General features: G+C 43.2%; 4 protein-coding genes across 4 annotated transcripts; 2 read left to right on the top strand and 2 right to left on the bottom strand.

Annotated features, from left to right (window-relative positions):
- Positions 1 to 1141: 1141 nt before the first annotated feature.
- Positions 1142 to 1717, top strand: LOC114299555 (uncharacterized). The gene has a single exon (XM_028244330.2). It carries the CDS (start codon positions 1142 to 1144, stop codon positions 1715 to 1717), a length of 576 nt encoding a protein of 191 aa, XP_028100131.2.
- A 519-nt stretch (positions 1718 to 2236) lies between these two features.
- On the top strand, positions 2237 to 2782 carry LOC145807306 (uncharacterized). The gene has a single exon (XM_082905277.1). It carries the CDS (start codon positions 2237 to 2239, stop codon positions 2780 to 2782), a length of 546 nt encoding a protein of 181 aa, XP_082761403.1.
- Positions 2783 to 10291: 7509 nt separating this feature from the next.
- LOC145807305 (uncharacterized) lies at positions 10292 to 10774 on the bottom strand. The gene has a single exon (XM_082905275.1). The coding sequence runs from the start codon at positions 10772 to 10774 to the stop codon at positions 10292 to 10294; it is 483 nt and encodes a 160-aa protein (XP_082761401.1).
- Positions 10775 to 10959: 185 nt separating this feature from the next.
- LOC145807304 (uncharacterized) lies at positions 10960 to 12168 on the bottom strand. The gene is made up of 2 exons (XM_082905274.1): positions 11605 to 12168; positions 10960 to 11397 (listed from the first exon to the last, which is right to left on the bottom strand). Exons 1-2 carry the CDS (start codon positions 12166 to 12168, stop codon positions 10960 to 10962), a joined length of 1002 nt encoding a protein of 333 aa, XP_082761400.1.
- Between the last annotated feature and the right edge of the window lie 726 nt (positions 12169 to 12894).

Here is a 12894-nt window from a genome sequence, read left to right as displayed (position 1 = left end):
ATAGTCCTTAAGGGATTAATTCCCTAGATATTGTATTTGCTTTTGGTCCATGTATATGATATAATATTGGAGGATTGTACAATGATGCATATACAGGGTTGTTATTCATTTTAGTTTCATAGCTCATTGGCCGATGTATTGTGATATTCTTGGCTTCCACTAGCCTTTTATACTACTAATTGTTAAGTAGGCCTGTGGTAATCTTAAATTATTGGCCGGTTACGTCTCTAACCCCGTGGGACGGGGGTTGAGTCGTAACACCCTGGGTGGACGAACCACTGCTGGATTCTTATCTTCTTGTGCAGGTTGTTAGACTTAATCTATTCTGCCGGTGCTCTCCAATTGAGTTCCCCGTTTGCTTGTGTGGTCAGAAATCAACACCCGAAATTTGGCGTCATCTGTGGGAACTTAAGGAGAATAGATAGCTAACAATGGACAGGGAGAAAAGATCGGGGATGACGTCCTAGGTGGGAGTGGTAAACATGTCGATCCCAACATAGAGGAATAAAATCATAATAAAGGAGCACAGGATCAGAATCCTGGGGAGAATATTGTCGGCAAAGATGGAGATGCCCGAAGAAAGTAGGCCGAGACAAGTATTACAACGAAAGTGACCTCCAGGTATGAATGGACAGATGCCTGAGGAGGGACGGCGAGATGAAGGGAATACAAACAAGTTGGCAAACCTATAATCGGTTACCAACTTCATGATGTAGAACAACGTAATGCAACCACCGTACCCATTGCGAGACACACCGATACTAGCGGCCAAGACCAATGCCCAGAAAGGAGGCAGAAAGCAATCCCAGTAGTCCCTCAGCATGACAAGGAGAATGAACGCTCACATTGGCCTTCACGAGATGCCGGGCGAGTGGAGTCAGCAAGAGGTGAGACGCAAAAGACACCATGAACAAAAGGGACCTATGTCAAAGAACCTCGGCATATCTAGGGGAAGGGACTTTGCTTTGATATAGTGAGCGAAGAGAAGTCTAAGAGGACGCACAATGATGTAGGGAGTAGCGATCCAAAAAGGCTAAAATCTGTTGATAGCCGAGCTTCCGGATGAACAAAGGAGGATTTGAAGGACTACCTCCAGAGAAAGCGACAGAATGACAAGGTCATGTCACCCATCAACCCGAGAATGCCGTTTTCAGTGGAGTTAGATAGTTTTAAAACCCCAAAGAGGCTTTATATGCTAAGGTTCCAGATTTATGATGGTAAGTTTGATCCGAACTTTCATGTCGACTTATATCTGAATTCAATGGCTTTGTATACCGAGAACGAGCAGTTACTGTGCAAGGTGTTCCTCTCATCCTTTAGGGAAATCGCATCGGATTGGTTCCACAAGTTGCCGAAAGGAACTGTGAAGAGTTGGAAAGGCTTGGCTGAGATATTTGTGGCCAAGTTTGTTACGAATAAGTTGCAGCCATTAAGGGTAAACTCCCTGATGGCTCTGAAAATTGATGAGGGTGAAAGCCTCATGGCATATGCCAAAAGGTATTATGAGGTGTTCAACGGAATACCGAGATGTAACCAGGAGCTGACAGTTGTATCTTTTAAGAATAACCTGCAGGATGCATGCCCTCTCTGGAAGTCACTGGAAAAAACTCTACCAAAAAGTATGAAGGAGCTTATGGCTCAGATTGAAAAATATGCCAGAGCAGAAGAGGCTACGCTAGGAACAAAGGCACCAAAGCAAGAGAAGAGAAACGGCTAGCTGAAGCGAGGTCGAGGTAAAACTGGTTTTAACAAGCAGGAGACAGGGTTGAGGGCTGCACAGGCAGTCACCACTGTGTTCCAAATCCCAGTTTACAAAGTTCTAGAAAGAATTCGAAACCAGCTGTATTATAGAGCGCCAGAGAAGGTTCTTGGCGAGTTTATAGAAAAGAGCCTTGGGAAGCACTGTGCCTACCATAATGAGGATGGACACTTGATTCAGAGCTGTAGGGCTCTGAAGACGCACTTGGAGGATCTGGTTAGACAGGGTCATTTGCGAGATCTAGTAAATGAAGCCAGAACAAGGGAAGAGCAGGCAAGACTACCCTAGGCACCGACAGCACCACCTCTGCCACCGCCACCGCCACCACAGCAAGCAGATGGACTTCGGGTGATCAATGTTATTCACTCAAAGGTTAATAAGAATGAGGTGCATAGGGAAACTCAAAGAGTAAGGCACCTGCAGCATGTGTATCAAGTCTAGTAGAAGAAACCTCGAACCATTGAGTACCAAGGACCGATGGTCTCTTTTACCGAGGCAGACCTGGATATGGAGCAGCATCCACACAATGATGCCTTGGTGATAATGCTGAAGATTGGGGACTGTAAGGTAAGGTGCATACTAGTTGATAAAGGCAGCTCTAGTGACATCATGTATGTTAGATGTTACATGGAGCTTGGCCTTCACCTGGATGATCTGGAACAATCCAACAGCCTGATGGTTGGATTCAACGAAATGTCGACGTGGCCTCTAGGAGCCACGAATTTGGAAGTTCAAACAGGCATGAAGAAGGTAAGCATCGAGTTTACGGTAATTGACACCCTCTTCCCTTACAACGTTATCTTGGGAAGGCCATGGTTGCATGCAATAAGGGTTGTTCCCTTAACATTGCACCAGTTGTTGCGGTTCCCAACGGAACATGGAATTGAGGAAGCCAGAAGAGATCAGGTGCACACAAAAAATTTCTCCATAGTAGCAATGAAATCCACCTGCAATGTGCGAGAGGCAGAAACAGTAAAAATTGAAGACGATGACATAGAGGTCCTGGATGATGTCTGCAAATAGCCAGCCAACAAAAGTGACGAAGTACTGAAGAAGATTCTGGTAAAAAAAGATGATGTAAAGCGCTTATTCCTTCTCAACTCAGGCTTAGCCGAGGAGGAGGAGAGGGAGTTGGTGGCTTTCTTGCTAGCAAACATAGAAGTGTTTGCTTGGAAGCCATATGAGATACCTGGCATTGACCCTGAGGTCACTTTCCATAGGCTCAATGTAGACAGGTCGGCTAAACCTGTTATTTAACGGGCAAGAAAGCCGACGTTGATTCATGTAGAGGCAGTAGAAGAGGAAGTGGACAAACTGTTAGAAGCCAAGGCTATTCGGGAGGTGAACTACCCAACCTAGCTGTCTAACACAGTAGTTGTGAAAAAGAAGAATGGGAAGTGGAGGGTTTATGTGGACTTCACTAGCCTAAACAAGGCTTGTCCCAAAGATAGCTTCCCTCTGCCTAAAATTGATCAGCTGGTGGATGCCACTTTAGGGCATGGGAGGATGAGCTTCCTGTATGTTTACAAGGGATACCACCAAATAGAAATGTATCCCCCTGACGAGGAGAAGACTGCATTCATCACTCCAAAAGGGCTGTACTATTCTAGAGTGATGCCTTTCGGATTGAAAAATATAGGAGCAACCTACCAGAGGTTAGTGACCAAGATGTTCAGACATTTGATTGGCAAGACAGTAAAAGTGTACATTGATGACATGGTCATGAAGACCAAAGAACCTGGAAATCATCTGGCCGACTTGAAGGCAGTTTTTGATATCCTAAGAACATATCGACTCCGACTCAATGCTTCGAAATGTGCATTTGGAGTCAGGTCTGGTAAGTTCCTAGGATAATTGGTCACCAAAAGAGGCATTAAGGCAAGCACAGATCAAATCAAGGCTATCCTTGATTTAAAGAGTCTAACATCGGCCAAGCAAGTCTAGATTTTGACTGGCAAGGCGGCAGCCTTGAACAGGTTCATTAGCAAAAGTTCAGATAAGTATAAACATTTTTTTAGTTTGTTAAAGAAGGCCACAGATTTTTTGTGGACAAAGGAGTGCGAAGTCGCCTTGGCCGACTTGAAAAATTACCTGACAACAGCTTTAGTCTATCAAATCCAGTACTTGGAGAAGAATTGTTCCTATGCTTAGCAATTTCAGAACACGTAGTAAGCGCGATAGTAATCTGAGAAGATGAAGGAGAACAAAAGGCTGTATACTATGTAAGTAAGACCCTAGCAGGTGCAGAAACCAGGTACCTGCCTTGGAGAAACTAACATTAGCCCTGGTGATGGCTTCGAAAAAACTGAATCACTACTTTTAAGCCCACAAGATTGTGGTTCTAACTGGGCTTTCTTTGAAGTTCCTATTGTAGTAAGGAGATCTGACAGGCAGGGTAGCTAAATGGGCAGTAGTGTTGGGCCAATATGACTAGGAGTTTAGACCTAGAACAACAATTAAAGGCCAGGTTCTAGCCGACTTTGTGGCCGAGTTCACCCCTAGTGCCATCCCATGTCGGAATTCGGTGAGCAGCGGCCTGGGATGCCCAGAGGGAGCAAGAAGAAACCCAACCGGGGCCCAAGAACCCCATTCCAACAAAACAGAAGAAAAAAGAGAAACCAAAGCCCTGCGACATCTACATCGACAACTCCTTTCGCCCGTTTATTGATAGAAGTTCAAACCATCAAGGAGCAGGGGCAGGAGTAGTGTTAGTATCGCCAGATGGACGAATGTTAGAGCAGTCTATTTGTTTGGGGTTTAAGGCCTCAAACAATGAAGCAGAGTATGAGACACTAATTGTAGGGTTGAAGTTAGCAACAACAATGGAAGCTGATGAGGTGGTAGTCTTTTGTGACTCCCAACTTATTGTGAATCATGCAACAGGCAAGTATGTAGTCCGAGATGAAAGAATGATAGCCTATGTCAAAGAAGTTGTTAGACTGCTAGCATTGTTCTAGGATTGTCGACTACAGTAGGTTAGTCGAGATGATAACAGTCATGCTGATGCCTTGGCTAACCTAACTAGTGCAATGAAATTAAGAGAGACAAGAACAATAAAGGTTGATTATTTGTCAGGCCCAAGTGTAGAACCACTGATCACAAAGTACGAAGATATGTGTGTGGAGATGGGTCCAAGCTGATGGATGTAATAGTAATGTTCCTAAGGGATAGCAAGCTGCCGAATGACTGCAAAGAGGCATATAAGACCAGATTGAAGTCGACCAGGTTTTGCTTGTCAGCAGATGGCCATCTCTACAGAAGATCCTTTACTGGGCCCCTTCTAAGATGTGTGCATCCATTCCAGGTTGAGGATTTCTTGTATGAAATACATAAAGGAGTATATGGAAGCCATGTTGGGGGCAGGTCACTTGCCCATAGAGCCATATCCTAGGGATACAAGTGGCCATATATGCAAAAGGATGCTGAAGCCTATGTTAGAAAGTGTGAGAAGTGTCAAAGGTTCGCACCTTTGATACATTAACCAGCAGCAAATCTGAACCCAGTGTCCAGTCCTTGACTGTTTACCCAGTGGGGCATAGACCTAGTGGGACCACTACCACAGGCAACCAGACAAAGAAAATACTTGCTAGTAGCCGTAGACTACTTTACAAAATTGGGTACAAACTGAACCCCTTGCAAAGATTCGAGATATCGATGTGAAGAACTTCATCTAGAAGAACATAATAACCAGATTCGGGATCCCGAGGGCCATTATAGCAGACAATGACACTCAGTTTGATAGTAAGTTGATCAAGAGCTTTTTTGCCAAGTACAAGATTAAGAACTACTATTCTACTCTTAGTTTCCCCCAGAGTAATGGGCAAGCAGAAGCATCCAACAAGACCATTTTGGATGGATCAAGAGGAGGCTGGAAGCAGCCAAAGGCAAGTGGTGGGAAAAATTGCCTAATGTTTTGTGGGCATATCGGACTACGCCGAGAAGATCAACTAAGGAGTCTCTGTTTGCCATGGCTTATGGCATTGAAGTAGTCATCCCACTAGGAATCGATATCCCTGGAATCAGAATCCAGGGAATGGAGAATGGAACTAATGAGGCATTCTTGGCCCGAGATCTGGACCTATTGGAAGAAAGAAGGGAGAGAGTAGCAATTCGACTGAGGGCATACCAGCAGAAGCTTGTTAGGGCTTACAACAAGAAGGTCAACCCAAGAGAATTCAAGGTTGGGGACCTCGTCTTGAGGAAATTTGTTGGCAACAAGAAGGATCCTAGGGAGGGCAAACTTGGCCCAAATTGGGAGGGACCTTATAGAATCATCTTGGTTGCTGGCAATGGGGCATATCGGCTTGAAGACACTGATGGCAAAGAGTTGCCACGACCCTAGAACACTTGCAATCTAAAGTTTTTTTTTTATCATTAGTTTTATTTTTTGAGAATTATGCAATATCAACCGAAGTTTTAAAAAAACATTAGCTTGATTTGGTTTTATTGTTGGTGATATTTGTACGATAGGACTGAAGTAGTCTTATGACGATGTTTTCGAATGAAACATGGCGAATAAATTAGACTCATCATATATGGTAAAGTTGAATTATACTTGCCATATAATAGAGTTGAACTAAGTTTACGATGTTTCCGGTTGAAACATGACGAATAACTTAGATTTATCATATGGTAGAGTTGAATTATGCTTGCCATATGATAGAGTTGAACTAGTTTGCGATGTTTCCGATTGAAATATGAAGAATAACTTAGATTTATCATATGATAGAGTTGAATTATACTTGCCATACGATAGATTTGAACTAAGTTTGCGATGTTTCTAATTGAAACATGACGAATAGCTTAGACTTATCATATGGTAGAGTTGAATTATACTTGCTACACGATAGAGTTGAACTAAGTTTGCGATGTTTCTAATTAAAATGACGAGTAACTTAGACTTATTATATAGTAGAGTTGAATTATACTTGCCATATAATAGAGTTGAACTAAGTTGGCGATATTTTCGAATGAGAACATGACGAATAACTTAGACTTTCCACGACGGCAGAGTTGAACTAAGTTTAATCTAGATAGATTAACAGAGAGACCGAGGTCGTAAGACTTGGCTAAATTTTGTTTGAATAAGACCTTGGCAAGAATTGGAGTTGCTTATTTAATATGAATATAAGTGGTACTCAAATTCACATTAAGGGGTAGGAAGCAGGAATAGGCTTAACATTTGTTAGCCGAGGTAAAATCTTGAGGAGTTACTCGAGATTTGTCACCCAGGATAACCAAACAGTTTGTCAAAGCTTGGAAGGGTTAAAAGAATGAAGTATAGATAAAAGACAGCAAGTACAAGTGATGGAAGAACACTTGTAAAAATGTTTGAATCAAATATTTTTAAGTGTTGTTTGGCCGAGATCATAATAAAAGGTGAACTCCGAGGTAATTTGATCCGACGTAACCAACTAATGGTGCACCCGAGATGAAGTAGATCCGAGGGGATACATGTCAGAAGTATTCTCACTCGAAGTGATTACACAGTTCAGGTATACTTGGAAAATTACAAAAATATTCTAAGTGTGGAAACGTGCAAGGCATAGAAGGAACGTAGTAAGCATACATGAAGAAAAGCATTCAACACTTAGAGAAAGAGAAGAATGCATTTAAAGAAAACTTGGTCAAATACCGATAAAAAGGCACTTTGGCCTGGCAAAGAAGAACTCGTTCAAGTTATAAGGTAGTAGACACGTCGGCCAAAATGAAACTAACATTGTTCAAAAAGATTACAACTGTTCAAAGTGAAAGAGAAAAGTGCAAACAAGATAAAAATTCTAAATAGATTGTTCTACTTCGGCGATTGACGATGTTTCAGCCTCGGCAGACAGTTGGGAAAGCTTCTCAGCAGTCTTCTCAGCCTCGATCTCAGCATCGATCTAAAGAAGGGTTTGGTCAAGAGTCTTCTCGGCGGTTTGGATCTTGGCTTCAAAAGTAGTCTTCTTAGGGGAGGCACCCTTGGAGACCTCATCCTCCTTATCTTGAGTCAAGTCTAGGGCTTGCTCATTCAGAGTTAGGAACTTGGCCCCTGTAATAGCAACTTCTTTGGACTTGTCAGCCTCGATGTCTTCTTCTATCTCATCCTCGTCGTCCTTAGATTGGCTTGGAGTAGACTGGAATGGTCGAGTAAGTCGGTTGGCGTCATAAAGAGGCGAGTCATCGGTGATGACCATCTCCTTTAATGTAGCCATCTAGCCAAGGTTGTAACCCTTGTTGCACGCCTGGTTAACTTGCTTCTTGTAGGCATCGCAGACGTCGGTTGCCCCTTCGGCGTAGGCCTTCTCGTCGGCAGCTTTGAGTTCGGCCTATTTTGTGTCAAGCACAGTTTGGAGCTCAGTTTGGGCCTTGGCCTCTTTCTCTTTTGCTTCTTTTGCTTCGGCCTTGGTGACCTCGGAAATGTTCTTCGCAGCTTCAGCACAATCCTCGGCTTTGCTTTAGGCCAGTAGGGGTGTGTAACTCGACTTTTCGTGCTCTTTTCAGATATGACTAGCCCTACAGTTCGGACTCCTGTGGTTCTAAATCTGATTCCACAAGTGCAATGTGAAATAAATAAACACAAAAGAGTCTAAATCCGGCAAATCTTTTGAAAAATCCATTTTGAATCAAAATGCCAAAAATAGACTATTTTGCCAGATATAGAGTCGCCACCTAAATTTTTTTGAGAAATTTAGGAAACCTATGACTCATACCAAAAGCCACGTGTCCGTCATCACCAAAATTGTCTCGGCTCGGAAACTTAGGTACGAGAGGGGAAGGTCATGAATTGAGCATCCCACTCGCCCGATTAAAGATCGGCCTCTACTAATCATGATGTGGTTCTTATCTACATTATATGCTATTGTTCCGATTATTAGGCTAACTTACTATGTGACGCGCACACAAGTATAGACTAATTTGCAAAAATTGAAACACTTTGATTTCATGTTTATTTTGAAAAAAGTGTTTGAATATGTACCACTTGAAAAAGTGATCGCATATGTATATTTACTCAAATTATTCCAATTCAAGCAATTAGCCTTCATCCACAAGTATTCAAACAATTATAGCAGTTAAGCACTTAGCCTCATGGCAAGCATGCTAGGCATGGCAACAATCACACTCATGCAATATGCTAAAACAATAAAAATGCTCATTTAGTACTCCGAGGCGAGCCAAAACAAGCAAAATAATTAGAAAACATGCACGCTTCTAATTAATGCAATATGGCTAATGCAACACATGCAATATGCAACTAATAGGCTCGGCTACTAATTATGACATGTGTATCAATTTGATAGCATGCGTTTTTAACACGTTTTCAACAAAGTATGTAAACTACAATGCTTTGTTAGAATGATGAACCGAGCATCGATACATGCAAGACAAGTGAATGCAAATATGGGAAATGCTAAAAGAAACATGATGTTCTATTCTATTTATCATAAGCAAGTAAATAAAAGGGCACATTATTACAAGTTGGGCCCTCGCACAAGAGGGTCAAATAATTGTCCTAGCTAAGCTAATTACTTAATTAACTAACTATTACAAACTAAATGAAACAAATTAACTTCACTAGCTAATTAACTAATTATTACAACAACAAATTTAACTAACTATTCTAGCTAATTAATTAAGTACAACACAACTAACTAGTTAAGTAGAACACAAATTTAAATGGACCCTGAAATGCTAGGGATGGCTCATACATGAACGCGGATTTCTACCCGATAATGCTCTCCGTTTTGCTACCGAAATGCCTCTGTTGCACAGTTAGAAGATTACACTGTTTTTTCACCTCGGCCTCTACTAGAAAAAGGACATTGGCTAGCTGAAAAAGTGGCTGGCAACCTAGAAGTAATGGCCAGCAGGCCACTACTAGTGGGTTGTCGTCCAGTAAAAATGGCATTGTTCACATTTCTTGACATAACACTCGGCATCGGTTCGCATGGTCGGCCAATAGTACCCCTGTGTTATGGCTAGATGGGCCAGAGAACGTCTGCCCGAATAGGCACCACAACTGCCTTCATGTATTTCAGACAAGAGTTTCTCGACTTTATCCGGGTGAACACATTCTAAGTACGGCCCAAAGAAAGATTTTTAGAGCTTCCCTTGCGGATCCAAGTAGTATCAGAGGGCTTTGTTTCGCAATTTGTGTGCCTCTTTCTTATCCATCGGGAGCTGCTCTGAGGATAGGAATGCAGTGATAGGGTCTATCCAACTTGGACCTGGTTCAATAACATTAATCTGAACTGATAGAAGAGGCAATGCTCGGCTCAAGAACGAACCCTACTTCGATTATCCGCTTAATTTCTAAGTTGATGGTAGAGGCTAGGCAAGCCAAGGCGTCCGCATGCGTGTTCTGATCTCGGGTTATTTGATTCAGTTCGTGATGATCAAATTTCCCGAGTAAAGAATTCGCCGTTTTCATATAGGCTGTCATGCGGTCATTTTTGGCTGTATATTCCCCTTTTAACTAGTTGATTACTAGCTTTGAGTCACAGAAAACAAGCAGACGCCATGCACCGAGATGAAGTGCATTCCGTAGGCCGGTTAACTTGCTTCGTATTCAGCCTCATTGTTTGATGCATCGAAGCCTAGTTTGACAGCTTGTTTTATTATCGTCCCTTCGAGGGTCATGATTACTACGCCAGCCCCACTGCTACGTTGGTTGGATGACCGGTCACAATACATCTGCCAAACGCCTCCAATATACATTCTCCAGTTGGGCTTAAGTTGCACTTGATCAGACTTAAAGTTGGCGAGAGATCCTGTGAATTCGACTACAAAGTCGGTGAGCACTTGCCCCTTGGTGGAAGTTCTGGGTAGAAATTGGATATCATACTGGCCGAGTTCGAAAGCCCATTTCAAAACGCGCCCTGATGCTTCCGCGTTACGGAGCGCTGACCAGAGGGGATAGTCCATTAGTACCCCAATGGTAAGCCCCTGAAAGTAATACATCAGTTTTCTTGCAGCCATGACCAGAGCATGGATAAGCTTTTCCAATAGAGGGTAACGTGTTTCAGCATCGGCCATTGCTTTGCTCACATGGTAAACTAGTCGATGCTCCCTAAGTTCTTCCTTAACAATACGACGCTAACCGCTCGATCGAATACCGCTAGATACAAAATGAGCGGATCGCCTGCCGCAGGTGTTGCCAAGAGTGGTACTAATCGGAGATAAGACTTCAAGCAGTCCAAAGCGGCCTGGCACTCGGGGGTCTATTCAAATGCTTTGCCTTGCCGAAGTGTGTGAAAGAATTGTTGGCAGGGATCGGTGGAGCGGCTAATAAACTTATTGAGTGCGACGGCTATTCCTATCAGCTTTTGAACCTCTTTGACTGACCGAGGGGATTCAAGCTCTAGAATTGCCGTTATTAGCCTCCTGTTGGCTTCAATTCTGCGGTGGTTAACGATGTAACCAAGGAATTTGTCGGATCCGATACCGAATGCACACTTCAGGGCGTTCAATTTCATCTTGTAATTTCGAAGGATGCCGAATGTCTCTGCCAAATCAGCTAGATGGGCATGCTTTTCCTTGGATTTGACCACCATAGCGTCGATATATACTTCCATGGTACGGCCGAATTGTTCCCTGAACATGGCAGTCACTAGTTTTTGGTAAGTTGCCCCCGCATTATTCAACCAGAAAGGCATGACCTTGTAGCAATAGGTTCCTCTTGGGGTAAGGAATGCGGCTTTTTCTTAGTCCTTCGGATGCATGGAAATTTGTTAGTAACCCCTATAGGCATCCAAGAAGCTCATGCGTTGATGATGTGCCGTTGCATCTACGAGTTGGTCTATTCTAGGCAAGGGAAAACAATCATTAGGACAAGCCTTGTTTAAGTCCGTGAAATCCACACAAACACGCCAAGAGCCACTCTTCTTCTTTACAACCATAGTATTAGATAACCATGTGGGATAGGTTACTTTACGAATTGCCCCGGCATCAAGTAACCGATCAACTTCTTCAACAACGGCTAAAGTTTGCTCCGTGACTGACCGCCGACTTCTCTGAATAATTGGCTTACATTTTAGATCAACATTTAAGCGGTGCTGGCCCACAGACAGATCCACTCCTGGCATCTCGTATGGTGACCATGCAAACACATCGATATTGCCGAGTAAGAAGGATACTAACTCTTGCCTTTCAACTTTATCCAGGGAAGCGCCGATCATAAAGAACTTGTCAGGATTCCTGTCAATTTCGACCCGATCCAGGGCTTCGGTTGCCTTTTCACTTGGGATCTTTCCAATGTCATCGAGGCTCTCCCTATCTGGTACCTTAATTGAATGCACTTCTAGCTCTCTTGGTCTCTTTGCAACAAGATAGCATGCCCATGTCGATTTCTGAGAACCGCGAATTTGTTCGATACCGTACTCCGTCAGAAAACGAAGTAGTTGATGGTAGGTGCTTGGCACGGCTTGCATTGTATGCAACCAAGTTCTTCCCATGATGAGATTATACGACGAAGGAAGCTTGACAACCAAAAATTCTACATCTACTGATCTGGTGCCCGCCCGAACTGGTAATTTGATTTTTCCCAAAGGATACTCCGGGTTAGCATTGAAGCCGAATAACGGGTAATCAGACAGAGACAGATCTGAGTCAGTGAAGCCAAGTTTGACAAAAATTTTACAATACATTATTTCCGAAGTGCTGCCCTGGTCAATAAGAACACGCTCAATGGTGAATCTGTTTACGCGTAGCTCAATGACGAGGGGATCAGTGTAGGGGTGAGTTACTCCAACTAAGTCGCTATCATCGAAGCTAATCCTTTCAGTTTCATGGGGCCGTTTCACTGGCGTGATTGGGCTATGGGGGCTAGACTGCAACTGAATTGTGTGCACCTCGGATGACGTCAGCAAGCTGTATATCATATAAATTACACCAAGAGGAGGTGAGCCCGGCCGTAGAGCTACTATATTTGTTGGATTGTTCTTTTGGATGACGTGTTGTGTAAGACGGCTGTCTTGCACCAACTCCTCCAGGTGATCCTTTAGTGCATAACAACTATCGGTGTCATGACTGTGGTCTTTATAACACTCACACCGTTTATCCCGTCTTCTTGTATCGGGAGGTCCCGTCATATTGGGCGGCTACTTGAAGAACGGAAGGTGTTAAACTTTTGACAGAATCATACTGACCGGCTCTGT

The sequence above is a fragment of the Camellia sinensis genome, chromosome 14, assembly GCF_055761805.1.
Source record: "Camellia sinensis isolate YWXY chromosome 14, ASM5576180v1, whole genome shotgun sequence".
In the NCBI taxonomy this organism is placed as follows: Eukaryota; Viridiplantae; Streptophyta; class Magnoliopsida; order Ericales; family Theaceae; genus Camellia; species Camellia sinensis.
Note: the sequence above shows the minus strand (reverse complement) of the source record. Positions and strands in the feature narration are given on the sequence as shown.

Bases quoted from the DNA above. Each gene is read 5' to 3' on its own strand.
- LOC114299555 (XM_028244330.2), top strand. From the start codon at position 1,142: ATGCCGTTTTCAGTGGAGTTAGATAGTTTTAAAACCCCAAAGAGGCTT.
- LOC145807306 (XM_082905277.1), top strand. From the start codon at position 2,237: ATGGTCTCTTTTACCGAGGCAGACCTGGATATGGAGCAGCATCCACAC.
- LOC145807305 (XM_082905275.1), bottom strand. From the start codon at position 10,774: ATGGCCGATGCTGAAACACGTTACCCTCTATTGGAAAAGCTTATCCAT.
- LOC145807304 (XM_082905274.1), bottom strand. From the start codon at position 12,168: ATGCAAGCCGTGCCAAGCACCTACCATCAACTACTTCGTTTTCTGACG. The intron at 11,398-11,604 runs GTTTGTGTGGAT...TATTGCTACAAG, and splicing joins AGAAGAGTGGCTCTTGGCGT to GTCATGCCTTTCTGGTTGAA.